The following is a 19,013-nucleotide window of genomic DNA, read 5'->3' on the forward strand; positions in this document are numbered from 1 at the left end:
CCATTCACTCCCATTGTTCAGATTTACAATGGGTTACACCCTGTCCCATTCGCTCCCATTGTACAGATTTACAATGGGATACACCCTGTCCCATTCACTCCCATTGTACAGATTTACAATGGTTACACCCTGTCCCATTCACTCCCATTGTACAGATTTACAATGGGTTACACCCTGTCCCATTCACTCCCATTGTACAGATTTACAATGGTTACACCCTGTCCCATTCACTCCCATTGTACAGATTTACAATGGGTTACACCCTGTCCCATTCACTCCCATTGTACAGATTTACAATGGGTTACACCCTGTCCCATTCATTCCCATTGTACAGATTTACAATGGTTACACCCTGTCCCATTCACTCCCATTGGACAGATTTACAATGGGTTACACCCTGTCCCATTCATTCCCATTGTACAGATTTACAATGGGTTACACCCTGTCCCATTCGCTCCCATTGTACTGACTTAAAATGGGTTACACCCTGTCCCATTCACTCCCATTGTACAGATTTACAATGGGTTACACCCTGTCCCATTCGCTCCCATTGTACAGATTTACAATGGGTTACACCCTGTCCCATTCACGACCATTGTACAGATTTACAATGGGTTACACCCTGTCCCATTCACTCCCATTGTACAGATTTACAATGGGTTACTCCCTGTCCCATGCACTCCCATTGCACAGATTTACAATGGGTTACACCCTGTCCCATTCGCTCCCATTGTACAGATTTACAATGGGTTACACCCTGTCCCATTCACTCCCATTGTACAGATTTACAATGGGTTACACCCTGTCCCATTCACTCCCATTGTACAGACTTACAATGGTTACACCCTGTCCCATTCACTCCCATTGTACAGACTTACAATGGTTACACCCTGTCCCATTCACTCCCATTGTACAGATTTACAATGGGTTACACCCTGTCCCATTCACTCCCATTGTACAGACTTACAATGGGTTACACCCTGTCCCATTCGCTCCCATTGTACAGACTTACAATGGTTACACCCTGTCCCATTCACTCCCATTGTACCGACTTACAATGGGTTACACCCTGTCCCTTTCACTCACATTGTACAGATTTACAATGGGTTACACCCTGTCCCATTCGCTCCCATTGTACAGATTTACGATGGTTACACCCTGTCCCATTCACTCCCATTGTACAGATTTACAATGGGTTACACCCTGTCCCATTCACTCCCATTGTACAGATTTACAATGGGTTACACCCTGTCCCATTCACTCCCATTGTACAGACTTACAATGGGTTACACCCTGTCCCATTCACTCCCATTGTACAGATTTACAATGGGTTACACCCTGTCCCATTCGCCCCCATTGTACAGGTTTACAATGGTTACACCCTGTCCCATTCACTCCCATTGCATAGACTTATAATGGGTTACACCCTGTCCCATTCACTCCCATTGTACAGAACGACAATGGATTAAACCCCATCCCATTCGTTACAATTGTACAGATTTACAATGGGTTACACCCTGTCCCATTCACTCCCACTGTACAGATTTACAATGGGTTACACCCTGTCCCATTCGCTCCCATTGTACAGATTTACAGTGGGTTACACCCTGTCCCATTCGCTCCCACTGTACAGATTTACAATGGGTTACACCCTGTCCCATTCGCACCCATTGTACAGACTTACAATGGTTACACCCTGTCCCATTCGCTCCCATTGTACAGATTTACAATGGGTTACACCCTGTCCCATTCGCTCCCATTGTACAGACTTACAATGGGTTACACCCTGTCCTATTCGCTCCCATTGTACAGACTTACAATGGTTACACCCTGTCCCATTCGCTCCCATTGTACAGATTTACAATGGGTTACACCCTGTCGGGGAACATAGGGTCTGATGAAAGGGAGGAACTGAAAGAAATCAGTATTTGTAGAGAAATGGTGTTAGGGAAATTGATGGGATTGAAGGCCGATAAATCCCCAGGGCCTGATAATCTACATCCTAGGGTACTTAAGGAAGTGCCCTAGAAATAGTTGATGCTTTGCTGATCATCTTCCAGCATTCGATGGAATCTGGAACAGTACCCATGGATTGGAGGGTAGCTAATGTTACCCCACTATTCAAAAAGGGTGGTAGAGAGAAAACGGGGAAGTACAGACCGGTAAGCCTGACATCGGTAGTGGGGAAAATGCTAGAGTCCATTATAAAAGATGTAATAGCAGAACACTTGGAAAACAGTGACAGGATCGGACAAAGTCAACATGGATTTACAAAAGGTAAATTGTGCTTGACTAATCTACTGGAATTTTTTGAGGATGTAACTGGTAAAATAGATAAGGGAGAACCAGTGGATGTGGTGTATTTGGACTTTCAGAAGGCTTTTGATAAGGTCCCACATAAGAGATTAACGTGTAAAGTTAAGGCACATGGGATTGGGGGCAAGGTATTGACTTGGATAGAGAACTGGTTGGCAGACAGGAAGCAAAGAGTTGGTATAAACGGGTCTTTTTCCGAGTGGCAGGCAGTGACTAGTGGGGTACCGCAGGGATCAGTCCTTGGACCCCAGCTATTCACAATATATATTAATGATCTAGATGAGGGAACTAGATGTAATATCTCCAAATTTGCAGACGTTACAAAGCTGGGTGGGCGTGTGTGCTGTGAGGAGGATGCCGAGAAACTCCAGGATGATTTGGACAGGTTGGGTGATTGGGCAAAAGCATGGCAGATGCAATATAATGTGGATAAATATGAGGTTATCCACTTTGGTGTCAAAAACAGGGTGGCAGATTATTATCTGAATGGCAATAGATTGGGAGAAGGGGAAGTGCAACGAGACCTGGGTGTCCTTGTGCACCAGTCGCTGAAGGTAAGCATGCAGGTGCAGCAGGCGGTTAAGAAGGCAAATGGCATGTTGGCCTTCGTAGCGACAGTGTTTGAGTACAGGAACAAGGATGTCTTGCTGCAGTTATACAGGGCCTTGGTGAGACCACATCTTGAGTATTGTGTGCAGTTTTGGTCGCCTTATCTGAGGAAGGATGTTCTTGTCATGGAAGGAGTTCAGCGAAGATTCACCAGGCTGATACCTGGGATGGCAGGAATGACATATGAGGAGAGATTGGGTCGATTGGGCTTGTACTCGCTGGAGTTTAGAAGAATGAGAGGGGATCGCATTGAAACTTATAAAATTCTGACAGGACTGGACAGACTAGATGCAGGAAGGATGTTCCCGATGGTCGGGAGTCCAGAACCAGGGGTCACAGTCTAAGGATAAGGGGTAGGCCACTTAGGACAGAAATGAGGAGGAATTTCTTCACCCAGAGAGTGGTGAACCTGTGGAATTCTCTACCACAGAAGGCAGTAGAGGCCAATACATTAAATATATTCAAGAAGGAGTTGGGTATATTTTTTAAGGCTAAAGGGATCAAGGGGTATGGGGAGAAAGCAGGGACAGGGTACTGAATTTGGATGATCAACCATGATCGCATTGAATGGCGGAGCAGGCTCGAGGGGCCGAATGGCCTACTCCTGCTCCTATCTTCTATGTTTCTATGTCCCATTCACTCCCATTGTACAAAACGACAATGGGTTAAACCCCATCCCATTCGCTCCCATTGTACAGACTTACAATGGGTTACACCCTGTCTAATTCACTGCCATTGTACAAAACGACAATGGGTTACACCCTGTCCCATTCACTCCCATTGTACAGATTTACAATGGGTTACACCCTGTCCCATTCACTGCCACTGTACAAACCGACAATGGGTTACACCCTGTCCCATTCACTCCCATTGTACAGACTTACAATGGGTTACACCCTGTCCCATTCACTCCCATTGTACAGACTTACAATGGGTTACACCCTGTCCCATTCACTCCCATTGTACAGATTTACAATGGGTTACACCCTGTCCCATTCGCCCCCATTGTACAGGTTTACAATGGTTACACCCTGTCCCATTCGCTCCCATTGTACAGATTTACAATGGGTTACACCCCGTCGCATTCGCTCCCATTGTACAGATTTACAATGGGTTACACCCTGTCCCATTCTCTCCCATTGTACAGATTTACAATGGGTTGCACCCTGTCCCATTCTCTCCCATTGTACAGATTTACAATGGTTACACCCTGTCCCATTCACTCCCATTGTACAGGACGACAATGGGTTAAACCCTGTCCCATTCACTCCCATTGTACAGATTTACAATGGTTACACCCTGTCCCATTCTCTCCCATTGTACAGATTTACAATGGTTACACCCTGTCCCATTCACTCCCATTGTACAGGATGACAATGGGTTACACCCTGTCCCATTCACTCCCATTGTACAGGACGACAATGGGTTACACCCTGTCCCATTCACTCCCATTGTTCAGATTTACAATGGGTTACACCCTGTCCCATTCACTCCCATTGTACATATTTACAATGGTTACACCCTTTCCCATTCACTCCCATTGTACAGATTTACAATGGGTTACACCCTGTCCCATTCACTCCTATTGTACAGATTTACAATGGTTACACCCTGTCCCATTCACTCCCATTGGGCAGATTTACAATGGGTTACACCCTGTCCCATTCATTCCCATTGTACAGATTTACAATGGTTACACCCTGTCCCATTCGCTCCCATTGTACTGACTTAAAATGGGTTACACCCTGTCCCATTCACTCCCATTGTACAGATTTACAATGGATTACACCCTGTCCCATTCGCTCCCATTGTACAGATTTACAATGGGTTACACCCTGTCCCATTCACTCCCATTGTACAGATTTACAATGGGTTACACCCTGTCCCATTCACTCCCATTGTACAGACTTACAATGGGTTACACCCTGTCCCATTCGCTCCCATTGTACAGATTTACAATGGGTTACACCCTGTCCCATTAACTCCCATTGTACAGATTTACAATGGGTTACACCCTGTCCCATTCGCTCCCATTGTACAGATTTACAGTGGGTTACACCCTGTCCCATTCGCTCCCATTGTACCAACTTACAATGGGTTACACCCTGTCCCATTCACTCCCATTGTACAGATTTACAATGGGTTACACCCTGTCCCATTCACTCCCATTTTACAGATTTACAATGGTTACACCCTGTCCCATTCACTCCCATTGTACAGATTTACAATGGGTTACACCCTGTCCCATTCGCTCCCATTGTAACGACTTACAATAGGTTACACCCTGTCCCATTCACTCCCATTGTACAGATTTACAATGTTACAACCCAGTCCCATTCGCTCCCACTGTACAAATTTACAATGGGTTACACCCTGTCCCATTCACTCCTATTGTACAGATTTACAATGGGCTACACCCTGTCCCATTCACTCCCATTGTACAGATTTACAATGGGTTACACCCTGTCCCATTCGCTCCTATTGTACAGATTTACAATGGGTTACACCCTGTCCCATTCGCTCCCATTGTACAGATTTACAATGGGTTACACCCTGTCCCATTCGCTCCCATTGTGCAGATTTACAATGGGTTACACCCTGTCCCATTCGCTTCCATTGTACAGATTTGCAATGGGTTACACCCTGTCCCATTTGCTCCCATTGTACAGATTTACAATGGGTTACACCCTGTCCCATTCGCTCCCATTGTACAGATTTACAATGGGTTACACCCTGTCCCATTCGCTCCCATTGTACAGATTTACAATGGGTTACACCCTGTCCCATTCACTCCCATTGTACAGATTTACAATGGTTACACCCTGTCCCATTCACTCCCATTGTACAGATTTACAATGGTTACACCCTGTCCCATTCGCTCCCATTGTACAGATTTACAATGGGCTACACCCTGTCCCATTCGCTCCCATTGTACAGATTTACAATGGGTTACACCCTGTCCCATTCGCTCCCATTGTACAGATTTACAATGGGTTACACCCTGTCCCATTCGCTCCCATTGTGCAGATTTACAATGGGTTACACCCTGTCCCATTCGCTCCTATTGTACAGATTTACAATGGGCTACACCCTGTCCCATTCGCTCCTATTGTACAGATTTACAATGGGCTACACCCTGTCCCATTCGCTCCTATTGTACAGATTTACAATATGTTACACCCTGTCCCATTCGCTCCTATTGTACAGATTTACAATGGGTTACACCCTGTCCCATTCGCTCCCACTGTACAGATTTACAATGGGTTACACCCTGTCCCATTCACTCCCATTGTACAGATTTACAATGGGCTACACCCTGTCCCATTCGCTCCCATTGTACAGATTTACAATGGGTTACACCCTGTCCCATTCGCTCCCATTGTACAGATTTACAATGGGTTACACCCTGTCCCATTCGCTCCTATTGTACAGATTTACAATGGGTTACACCCTGTCCCATTCACTCCCATTGTACAGATTTACAATGGGCTACACCCTGTCCCATTCGCTCCGATTGTACAGATTTACAATGGGTTACACCCTGTCCCATTCGCTCCTATTGTACAGATTTACAATGGGTTACACCCTGTCCCATTCACTCCCATTGTACAGATTTACAATGGTTACACCCTGTCCCATTCACTCCCATTGTACAGACTTACAATGGGTTACACCCTGTCCCATTCACTCCCATTGTACAGATTTACAATGGGTTACACCCTGTCCCATTCACTCCCATTGTACAGATTTACAATGGTTACACCCTGTCCCATTCACTCCCATTGTACAGACTTACAATGGGTTACACCCTGTCCCATTCACTCCCATTGTACAGATTTACAATGGGTTACACCCTGTCCCATTCACTCCCATTGTACAGACTTACAATGGGTTACACCCTGTCCCATTCACTCCCATTGTACAGACTTACAATGGGTTACACCCTGTCCCATTCACTCCCATTGTACAGACTTACAATGGGTTACACCCTGTCCCATTAACTCCCATTGTACAGATTTACAATGGGTTACACCTTGTCCCATTCGCTCCCATTGTACAGATTTACAATGGGTTACACCCTGTCCCATTCACTCCCATTGTACAGACTTACAATGGGTTACACCCTGTCCCATTCACTCCCATTGTACAGATTTACAATGGGTTACACCTTGTCCCATTCGCTCCCATTGTACAGACTTACAATGGGTTACACCCTGTCCCATTCACTCCCATTGTACAGATTTACAATGGGTTACACCCTGTCCCATTCGCTCCCATTGTACAGATTTACAATGGGTTACACCCTGTCCCATTCGCTCCCATTGTACAGATTTACAATGGGTTACACCCTGTCCCATTCGCTCCCATTGTACAGATTTACAATGGGTTACACCCTGTCCCATTCGCTCCCATTGTACAGATTTACAATGGGTTACACCCTGTCCCATTCACTCCCATTGTACAGATTTACAATGGGTTACACCTTGTCCCATTCGCTCCCATTGTACAGATTTACAATGGGTTACACCCTGTCCCATTCACTCCCATTGTACAGATTTACAATGGGTTACACCCTGTCCCATTCACTCCCATTGTACAGATTTACAATGGTTACACCCTGTCCCATTCGCTCCCATTGTACAGATTTACAATGGGTTACACCCTGTCCCATTCGCTCCCATTGTACAGATTTACAATGGGTTACACCCTGTCCCATTCGCTCCCATTGTACAGATTTACAATGGGTTACACCCTGTCCCATTCACTCCCATTGTACAGATTTACAATGGGTTACACCCTGTCCCATTCACTCCCATTGTACAGATTTACAATGGGTTACACCCTGTCCCATTCACTCCCATTGTACAGATTTACAATGGGTTACACCCTGTCCCATTCACTCCCATTGTACAGACTTACAATGGGTTACACCCTGTCCCATTCGCTCCCATTGTACAGATTTACAATGGGTTACACCCTGTCCCATTCACTCCCATTGGACAGATTTACAATGGGTTACACCCTGTCCCATTCACTCCCATTGTACAGATTTACAATGGGTTACACCCTGTCCCATTCGCTCCCATTGTACAGATTTACAATGGGTTACACCCTGTCCCATTCATTCCCATTGTACAGATTTACAATGGGTTACACCCTGTCCCATTCACTCCCATTGTACAGATTTACAATGGGTTACACCCTGTCCCATTCACTCCCATTGTACAGATTTACAATGGGTTACACCCTGTCCCATTCACTCCCATTGTACAGATTTACAATGGGTTACACCCTGTCCCATTCGCTCCCATTGTACAGATTTACAATGGGTTACACCCTGTCCCATTCGCTCCCATTGTACAGATTTACAATGGGTTACACCCTGTCCCATTCATTCCCATTGTACAGATTTACAATGGGTTACACCCTGTCCCATTCACTCCCATTGTACAGATTTACAATGGGTTACACCCTGTCCCATTCACTCCCATTGTACAGATTTACAATGGGTTACACCCTGTCCCATTCACTCCCATTGTACAGACTTACAATGGGTTACACCCTGTCCCATTCGCTCCCATTGTACAGATTTACAATGGGTTACACCCTGTCCCATTGACTCCCATTGTACAGATTTACGATGGTTACACCCTGTCCCATTCACTCCCATTGTACAGATTTACAATGGGTTACACCCTGTCCCATTCACTCCCATTGTACAGATTTACAATGGGTTACACCCTGTCCCATTCACTCCCATTGTACAGATTTACAATGGGTTACACCCTGTCCCATTCACTCCCATTGTACAGATTTACAATGGGTTACACCCTGTCCCATTCACTCCCATTGTACAGATTTACAATGGGTTACACCCTGTCCCATTCACTCCCATTGTACAGGTTTACAATGGGTTACACCCTGTCCCATTCGCTCCCATTGTACAGATTTACAATGGGTTACACCCTGTCCCATTCGCTCCCATTGTACAGATTTACAATGGGTTACACCCTGTCCCATTCACTCCCATTGTACAGGTTTACAATGGGTTACACCCTGTCCCATTCGCTCCCATTGTACAGATTTACAATGGGTTACACCCTGTCCCATTCGCTCCCATTGTACAGATTTACAATGGGTTACACCCTGTCCCATTCGCTCCCATTGTACAGATTTACAATGGGTTACACCCTGTCCCATTCGCTCCCATTGTACAGGTTTACAATGGGTTACACCCTGTCCCATTCACTCCCATTGTACAGGTTTACAATGGGTTAAACCCTGTCCCATTCGCTCCCATTGTACAGGTTTACAATGGGTTACACCCTGTCCCATTCACTCCCATTGTACAGGTTTACAATGGGTTAAACCCTGTCCCATTCACTCCCATTGTACAGATTTACAATGGGTTACACCCTGTCCCATTCGCTCCCATTGTACAGATTTACAATGGGTTACACCCTGTCCCATTCACTCCCATTGTACAGGTTTACAATGGGTTAAACCACTCTCCCTTCCATACAGAACTCTTGATTTTAATGTAAAACATACAAACATGAAGAGCTGGGGATGGAAATTGTTGCTCAGCCCACTGAATGCAGCCTATTGTTTTGATCCGCACTTAAAGTCGTAATTCAAGCTTAAAATTTCTGCAATTATCTATTTTTAATACTCCTGATAATGGGCCGAGTTAACCGACCACCAATTTTCAATTTGAGATATCACTGGTTAGAAAACGAATGACTTTTCCTCCCTCGTTTGTTGACTGTTCTCCGTTGGATAATATCAGATTGGATTGCGGAATGATAGAAAAATTGGGCTTTGGTACAAAAACCTGAAAGCAGTTATTTTATTCAGTAATTTAAGGCAATATGAGCTGAACACAAAATGTCTTAGTGAACCACTGATGCTTCTATCAGAGTTCAACAACATGAACTTTAGATGCCTTCATGCTGTCTGCGAACCCCGTTAGGATTATCTACTGAAATTTGTGGCTTAGCGGAACATAGCAACAATGGAGGCCACTCATCTCCTCGAGCCTGTTCCACAATTCAATTAGATGACGGCTGATCTGTATCTTAACTCCATTTACCCGCCTTGGTTCCATAACCCTTAATACCCTTGTCTAACAAAAATCTCAGTTTTGACATTTTCAATTTACAGCTTTTTGGGGGAGAGAGTTCTAGATTTCCACTACCCATTGTGTGGAAAAGTGCTTCTTGACATCTCCCCTTGAACGGCCTGGCTCTAATTTTAAGGTTCTTCCCCCTTGTTCTGGACTCCCCCCACCAGAGGAAATAGTTTCTCTCTATCTACCCAATCAACTCCTTTAATCATCTTAAACACCTCCGTTAGATCACTCCTTAATCTTCTATATCCGAGGGAATACAAGCCCAGTCTATGCAACTTCATGGTAGGGATGTGGTTTCAAGGACATCTGTGGCCAACGTTCCCTATAATGGGACCAGCTTTTGCAATGTTAAAGTTCGCGCATGTACAAAACTATGAATGGGCCGCGCAGCCCATTAAAGGTACCATGCACCCAAAAAAAACTACAGGGTACATTGTCTGTGGCCCTCTGGTACCTCACCAAGAGGTCATTTGTACTGCGAGGGGCTAGAGGGTATTGGCGGACTGGTCCGCTGTCTGCGGCACTACAGTGCTGTCATCCTTTCTCCGATCCGTGCGCTCTTTGAATGCAACTCGCTGCTGGGAGCACAGGGTCATGAACTCACCCCGCCGTGACAATGCCAAGCGTGAAGCTGCAACACAGAGGCAGCGGAAGAGCAATTTGCCACTCCTTCATTATGTACATTATTTTATCCAGAGTAAAAGCTTGACCTGCAGCGGGTCTGTCCAAACTACAGCACACAACATCAACAACAACTTGCATTTATATAGCCCCTCCCTATCTCTGTAATCTCCTCCATCCCTACAACTCTCTGAGATCTCAGCGTCCCTCCAATTCTGGCCTCTTGAGTGTACTCAATTATAATTGCTCCACCATTGGCGGCCGTGCCTTCAGCTGCCTGGGCCCTAAGCTCTGGAATTCCCTCCCTAAACCTCTCCGCCTCTCTCTCCTCCTTTAAGATGCTCCTTAAAACCTACTTCCTTGACACCTGTCCGAACTTCACCTTATGTGGCTCAGCGCCAAATTTCATTTGATTACACTACTGTGAAGCACCTTGGGACATTTTGCTACATTAAAAGCGCTATATAAATGAACGTTGTTGTTATTATACAGAGCCTTTAACATAGTAACGCACCCCAAGGCGTTTCACAGGAGCAGAATCAGACAAATACTGATATCCGTGTCAAAGAAAGAGACATTAGGGCAGGTGACCAAATGCTTGTTTAAAGAGGTAGGGGGAGAAATTCAGTTGGCTACGCCACCCGTTAGCGCCTTAAGAGGGCGCTAAGTGGGTCGCAAACCAACTGGCGCCCGGGCGCGGCATTGCCCACGCCTCCCGCTAAATTCCCCGGGACGCTAGTGGTGGCGCTAACCGTTAGCACTGCACCACTGGCAATGACATCATTGGTGTGCGCAGCGCCTCGCTGACGCCCTGGCCGCGATATTTGGCAGCGCCCCCTGATTTACCGCCGGACGCTATGTCCGACCGGTTCAGGGGGGCCTACCTGTGGCCGAGGAGGCGCAAATTAAAGGAGAGGTGCGGGGCGGCCATTTTTGTTGTTGGCCGCCTGCCAGCACCTGCCTGCGCTCCCATCCCCGGCCTCCGGACCCCCCCCACCCCCGCGGAGTGCTGGCTGCGCTCCAAGAGCCTGGCACTTCTCCTCGGTGCCGGGCTCTTTTGCCGGCACTCGCGATCCTCGGGGGCCCAGCTGGGCCCCAGGTCGTGCTGCACAAGGCCCCTCCCCTTTAAGAAGGGGAGGAAGGCCTGCAATACCGCAGCGCGACGTGCTGCAGCGTGTGGCGCTGCGGCACGTTGCGCCATGATATTCAGTCGCAGCGCCCCAAGAGGGATGCGGGGCGCCTCCAGTAGCGCCGCGCTTCCCTTTGGGGCGCTACCACTCAATTTCCGGCGGGCGGCCGCGAATGCTTCCAGGGCGCTACTTTTAGCGCCCTGCCGAGGCTGGCGCCCCAAACGGGGCGATACTCAATTTCTCCCCCGTAGGTTTTAAGCAGCATTTTAAAGGAGTCGAGAGAGGTGGAGAGGCGGAGAGGTTTAGGGTGGGATCATATGCGAACCGTAAACCATGGCAGTCCGACCCACAACTATTTAGACCTGGGATGAGAGGGTTGTCCTATGAGGGGAGATTGAGTAGGTTGGGCCTATACTCTCTGGAGTTTAGAAGAATGAGGGGTGATCTCATTGAAACATACAAGATTCTGAGTGGGATTGACAGGGTAGATGCTGAGAGGTTGTTTCCTCCTGGCTGGAGAGTCTAGAACTAGGGGGTATAGTCTGAGGATAAGGGGTCGGCCATTTAAGACTGAGATGAGGAGGAATTTCTTCACTCAGAGGGTGGTGAATCTCTGGAATTCTCTACCCCAGAGGGCTGTGGATGCTGTGTCGTTGAGAATATTCAAGGCTGCGATCGATAGATTTTTGGACTCCAGGGGAATCGAGGGATATGGGGATTGGGCGGGAAAGTGGAGTTGAGGTCGAAGATCAGCCATGATCTTACTGAATAGCGGAGCAGGCTCGAGGGGGCTGTATGGCCGACTCCAGCTCCTATTTCTTATGTTCTTTAGCTTCTTACCCGCTAGCTTATGCTGTTTGGATTTTGTGGGCTGGAGGTTTGTAATCACTGTTGCCTCATTTGTGGATAAATCCTAAACCATTCCCGAATCAGACACCAAAATCTGTTTGTGTCCACACTGTCATGAATCTTATCATTCATGAAGAAATGACTCATGAAATAACACTGGGCGGCCAGCTGGTGGCGCCATCCAAGGAGTATAAATACTCGGGCGTGGGCCCAGCTTGCTCAGGATGTTTCTGTAACCAGGAACTAGTGATGTAACTAGAACCTCATGGTTGTGAAACAGTTGATTAAAGCCTTGTTTTACACTCAAACCAAGTGCTTAGTAGTATTTTTACATCACACACTTTGAGATATAAGCAAATTTGTCGGGATATTGTTTAAAACTTTGTGGGGTACATTTTACATTATGGGAATCAGCGCTCCCAGCATGAAGGTTTGCACATCAGGAGCGCTGATGGGGACACCGGGCGGGAAGGGGGGGGCATCACCTTGCCTGCGTTAGACCATGGGTGTTCGTACTTACAAGTTACTCCTCAAAATAATAATGCTCACAGCATTGATTGGCTGCAGTTCACAGACTTATTAAGCATACAATATTAATTATTATTGACAATAATTAAACATACACTTAACATGCAGTACTAACGGCAAAACCATATGCACTTTGGCCGGGAGATTCAAAACACCTTATGGTTTCGAGCCCTGACCTTTGAATTCCAAAGTAATTATTTCCAACACCCACGCGTTATACTCTCTTCCACCACTTGTACCTGACAATTTGCATGTTTCTGCATTACCTAATACTATTGGTTGATACGATAGCAAAATACTGCAGATGCTGGAAATCCGAAATAACAACAGAAAATGCTGGAAAAACTCAGCAGGCCAGGATAACATCCATGGAGAGAGAAACAGAGTTAACGTTTCAGGTCGAAGACCCTTCGTTAGAACTGGAAAAAAGCAGGAAAAGGGATAGCCCCAGCCCCCACTTGCTTTCAAATCTATCCCTTTTCCTGCTTTTTTTCCAGTTCTGACGAAAGGTCATCGACCTGAAACGTTAACTCTGTTTCTCTCTCCATGGATGCTGCCCTGGCCAGCTGAGTTTTTCCAGCGTTTTCTGTTGTTATTTCAGATTTCCAGCATCTGCAGTATTTTGCTATTATATTAGTGTTTGGGTCACCGCCACCTCTCTTTTAGGAATACCCACCTTGAAGAAGTTCTGCTCTTCTCTTCGACGGGATCTCCGTTTGTCTCTTCAACCTTGTTCATCTTCATTGCTTTCAGTTTCCCTTCTCGTGTTTGCTTTCATCCCCTCCCCCTTTCCCCAGCCCCCACTTGTTTTAAAATCTATCCCTTTTCCTGCTTTTTTTCCAGTTCTGATGAAGGGTCTTCGACCTGAAACGTTGGGCTGGATTTTCATTGAGGAGGCGGGTAGGAGGCGGGACTACAACTTTTGGGGTTGTAATCCCGCCTCCATCGAGTTGTAGCCAGCCCACGCGATTTTCACTTGATGGACCTTGTTGAGCCCGCCCAGTGGGCTCAGCAGGCCAATTAAGGGCCACCCGGCAACAGGTGACGTCACAGATTGATATTTCATCTGTCAAAACCTTTTGACAGATGAAATATCAGCATTTCACAGCTGTTTGAAGCTGTCAAACACTGACAATCTGTACTCCAAGTTAATTCCTCCTTCTCAGGCTGATTTAGAGATCTCTCCAGGACAGAAAGCTGAATGCTGCAACTTTTGACAGCTCGCGGCCATTCTGCTTTCTGTGCCGTTGAGATGAGGGACTCCCGAGACCTGAAGGAAGGAAGGCTGTAAAGGTAAGTAAAGGTAAGTAAAACTTCTTTAAACACTTTAAACACACCAAACACACTAACCTCTGCACTCATGCACCCATCACTCACCTGAACACCGGACATCTCGACCCCTCCAAGCCCTTCAGCCTGACGGCCCGCCTCGCTAACTTGGCATGGTTTGGAGCCGTCGGGAATCCCACACTTCACCAATGAAAATAGGGATTAGGCTAAAAACTGCCTGTTAACTACCTGTTAACAGGCAGTTAATTGGCACTAATCCCTTCCCGCCTTGGGGAGGCGAGTCCCAGTGCGGGGCGGGTACCCGACTTCTTTGAAATTGGCTTGGGGGCGGGATGGTTTCATGCCCCCCGATTTCGGGATTTTTAACCCCCCACACGCCTCCAATCCCGCCTCCACGGCTCAATGAAAATCCTGCCCGTTAACTCTGTTTCTCTCTCCACGGATGCTGCCCTAGCCTGCTGAGTTTTTCCAGCATTTTCTACTATTAGCTGCTTCCCTTGTCCCTTATCAATAGCTGTACTTTTCATAAGTTCTTTTTACAACCCGTGGATACACTCCCGAGCTTTCTAAGGCAGGGCCTCACCATTTCAGGTGTTCCTTCTAACATAGGAAGCTTTTCTGCCTGATCTGGTTCTGTGCGATAATTTGTTATTGACAGTAGGATAGGTGACCAAACGCTTGGTAAAAGTCTAATTAACACTTTCCTTACACCTGGTTCGCAACACATCCCATTTTCTGTACATGCATTTCAATGAGGTAACAACAACAGCTTGTATTTATATGGCGCCTTTAACGTAGTAAAACGTCCCAAGGCGCTTCACAGGAGTATTATGAGAAAAACCATTTGAGCTACATAAGGAGAAATTAGGGCAGGTGATCAAAAGCTTGGTCAAAGAGGTAGGTTTTAAGGAGCGGCTTAAAGGAAGAAAGAGAGGTGGAGAGGTTTAGGGAGGGAATTCCAGAGCTTAGGGCCCAGGCAGCTGAAGGCACGGCCACCAATGGTGGAGCAATTATAATCAGGGATGCTCAAGAGGGCAGAATTAGAGGAGTGCAGATATCTCGGTGGGAGTGGGGGGTTGTGGGGCTGAAGGAGATTACAGAGATAGGGAGGGGCGAGGCCATGGAGGGATTTGAAAACAAAGATGAGAATTTTGAAATCGGTCAGCGAGCACAGGGGTGATGGGTGAACGGGACTTGGTGCGAGTTAGGACACGGGCAGCCGAGTTTTGGATGACCTCAAGTTTACGTAGGGTAGAATGTGGGAGGCCAGCCAGGACTGCGTTGGAATAGTCAAGTCTAGAGTAACAAAGGCATGGATGAGGGTTTCAGCGGCGGTTGGTTTCAGTTCGGCCTCCTCGAGTCCCGATATCCACAAACTGAGTTTGGCAGACCACTTGTCCTCTGCAACTCCTGCCAAGGGTTGATTCGAGCTCCGAGGTATTTCTCCATTTCCCCTGACAGGATACAGTAACTTTCAACTTGGAAAGGAAATTCAGGCAGAGTGTGTAATGGGCGGCCGATCAATTACTGTCAGTTTACTGTCCCTGCCAAAGCTTGAAAGTTGCCCCCCAATGGATTCTCAAATTGGGCAGGCTTTGAGATAGACGTCAGAACCTTCATGACCAATATTCTGATTAGGATTCCTGGCACACAAGGTTCTGCACTTGGGGTGCTAATTTGTAAACTCTACCCCATATGTGTTCCACAAAGCTTCTTAGTAGTACCTAAGTAAGCCATGAGGTCAAGGTGCTTGGAAACATAGAAACATAGAAGATAGGAGCAGGAGTAGGCCATTCGGCCCCTCGAGCCTGCTCCGCCATTTAATGAGATCATGGCTGATCATCCAAACTCAGTACCCTATCCCTGCTTTCTCCCCATATCCCTTGATCCCTTTAGCCTTAAGAAATATATCTAACTCCTTCTTGAATATATTTAATTAATTGACCTCAACTGCCTTCTGTGGTAGAGAATTCCCCAGGTTCACCACTCTCTGGGTGAAGAAATTCCTCCTCATCTCTGTCCTAAATGGCTTACCCCTTATCTTTAGACTGTGACCCCTGGTTCTGGACTCCCCCGCCATCGGGAACATCCTTCCTGCATCTAGTCTGTCTAGACCTGTTAGAATTTTATACGTTTCAATGAGATCCCCTCTCATTCTTCTAAACTCCAGCGAATATAAGCCCAATCGACCCAACCTCTCCTCATACGTCATTCCTGCCATTCCAGGTATCAGCCTGGTGAATCTTCACTGCACTCCCTCCATGGCAAGAACATCCTTCCTCAGATAAGGCGACCAAAACTGCACACAATACTCAAGGTGTGGTCTCACCAAGGCCCTGTACAACTGCAGCAAGACATCCTTGCTCCTGTACTCGAATCCTCTCGCTATGAAGGCCAACATACCATTTGCCTTCTTAACCGCCTGCTGCACCTGCATGCTTACCTTCAGCGACTGGTGCACAAGGACACCCAGGTCTCATTGCACTTCCCCTTCTCCCAATCTATTGCCATTCAGATAATAATCTGCCTTCCTGTTTTTGCCACCAAAGTGGATAACCTCGCATTTATCCATGTTATACTGCATCTGCCATGCATCTGCCCAATCACCCAACCTGTCCAAGTCATACTGAAGTTTCTCGGCATCCTCCTCACAGCACACACGCCCACCCAGCTTTGTGTCGTCTGTAAACTTGGAGATATTACATCTAGTTCCCTCGGCTAGATCATTAATATATATTGTGAATAGCTGGGATCCAAGGACCAATCCCTGCGGTACCCCACTAATCACTGCCTGCCACTCGGAAAAAGACCCGTTTATTCCAACTCTTTGCTTCCTGTCTGCCAACCAGTTCTCTATCCAAGTCAGTACCTTACCCCCAATCCCAGGTGCTTTAACTTTACACGCTAATCTCTTATGCGGGACCTTATCGAAAGCCTTCTGAAGTCCAAATACACCACATCCACTGGTTCTCCCTTATCTATTCTACCAGTTACATCCTCAAAAAATTCCAGTAGATTAGTCAAACCCCTGGCCTACAGCACCAAGACATCTCACTCCAGGGGATGCACGGTGCTCCTACTTTTTTTGGAAATGGACCAAACTCGCAAGCCTGATCACACATCCCTACCCATCCTCTGTCGGTCATCTCCTGCTGCCTGCCCTTCCTCATTCCTTTGATGGCCCAGCTAAGATTGGCAACTGGCTTGTTACTACTGTGTGGCACAAGGGCAACACAAGTACTCCACCAACGGTTTCTAAATAGCCACGGGTGAAGTTGAAAGAGATTTAGGAGTTTCAATGCTCAACATGTCCAACCAGTAAAAATCAACACAGCAAATGCATCGTCAAAACAGTAGAGCAGAAGTCAAGAGTTCTACTGCGAGAGGGAGTTAGCACCCCAAAGGGGGATAAATTCGGTGGCGCCCCCTTTGGGGTGCTAACTTCGCCGGGATGCCCAAAAAGGTTAGCGCCCCCGCGCCCGAAATTCACTGGTAGTGCCCCAAGAAGGAGGCGGGACGCTTAGCGGCTTGCCTGCCTCTTGGGGCGCTACCAGTGAATATTGCGGCACTACGCACCGCGGTACTGCAGGCCTTCCTCCCCTATTTAAAGGGAGGGGCCTAGCACAGTGCGACCAGGGATCAGCGTGCTGGGCTGACGGAACGCAACCGGGGGGGGGGGGGGGCTGCACAGAAGGTCGGGGACGGCAACGGGGGCAGCTACTGGCAGGCGGCCAGCAACAAAAATGGCCGCCCGGCACCTCCCCTTTAAATATCGCCGCCCCGGCCGCACGTCGCCGCCCCCCGACCTTGTCGGACGTAGTGTCCAGCGTTAAGTCAGGGGGCGCTACTGGGGTGCTGCGCACGGAGATGACATCATCACCGGAGGCGCAATGCTGCGGGGTGCTATCGGTTACCGCCACCCTCTTAGGGCACGAACGAGAGGCGCAAAACAACCGAATTTTGCCCCCAAAGGTTCTAAGATAGCAAAAGACAAATGTGGGACTGATATAAGGAAATTTTTCTTCACATAAAGAGTGATCAAAATGGAATGGGCTTCTGGGTAGGGCAGTGAAGGCTGAAGCCCTGGGGTCATTTCATAAACAGTTGGATGCTGTGATGGGGGCAGTGTAGGGTCTTTTGGGATGAACGGACTAAGATGGCCTTCCTCATCCATATTTATCTTGCGATCATGTGAAAACCAATACATCGCCCAACAAGCTACCCAACGCCTCTATGAAGAGTACGGCAAATAGGAATGGCCCCGCTGAACAAAAGGACCAAACTCTTGGAGATAAAACACCTCATGAAATAACTGAAGATCACCACGGATTCTTACCCTAAATCGGACTCTTCCATTCACGCTGGTCTGCAGGTAGAAGCGGTGTGGTCCCATCCAGTTGCCGTACACTACATCCACTTTCCCATCTCTGTTGAAGTCTGCCAGAGCCAGACCACGGCCGTGTTGGTGAGGGTCATCAATCCCTGAAAGTCAATAAACCACAGTCTGTTACATCATGTCTTGCACAGCTTCTCCAATA

At 47.3% G+C, this 19,013-nt stretch overlaps 1 protein-coding gene across 1 annotated transcript in view; it reads right to left on the reverse strand.

Moving 5' to 3' along the window:
* The window catches only part of LOC147113322 (cartilage acidic protein 1-like), a 270,647-nt gene that overhangs the window by 120,475 nt on the left and 131,159 nt on the right, over positions 1 to 19,013 (reverse strand). Inside the window, exon 6 of the mRNA XM_085996116.1 lies at positions 18,812 to 18,957. Within this exon, the coding sequence (XP_085852242.1) occupies positions 18,812 to 18,957 (146 nt within the window). The remainder of the gene's footprint in view (positions 1 to 18,811; positions 18,958 to 19,013) is intronic.

Source organism: Somniosus microcephalus, chromosome 8 (assembly GCF_052327205.1).
Source record: "Somniosus microcephalus isolate GS21.2 chromosome 8, FLI_Smic_1.0, whole genome shotgun sequence".
NCBI lineage: Eukaryota > Metazoa > Chordata > Chondrichthyes > Squaliformes > Somniosidae > Somniosus > Somniosus microcephalus.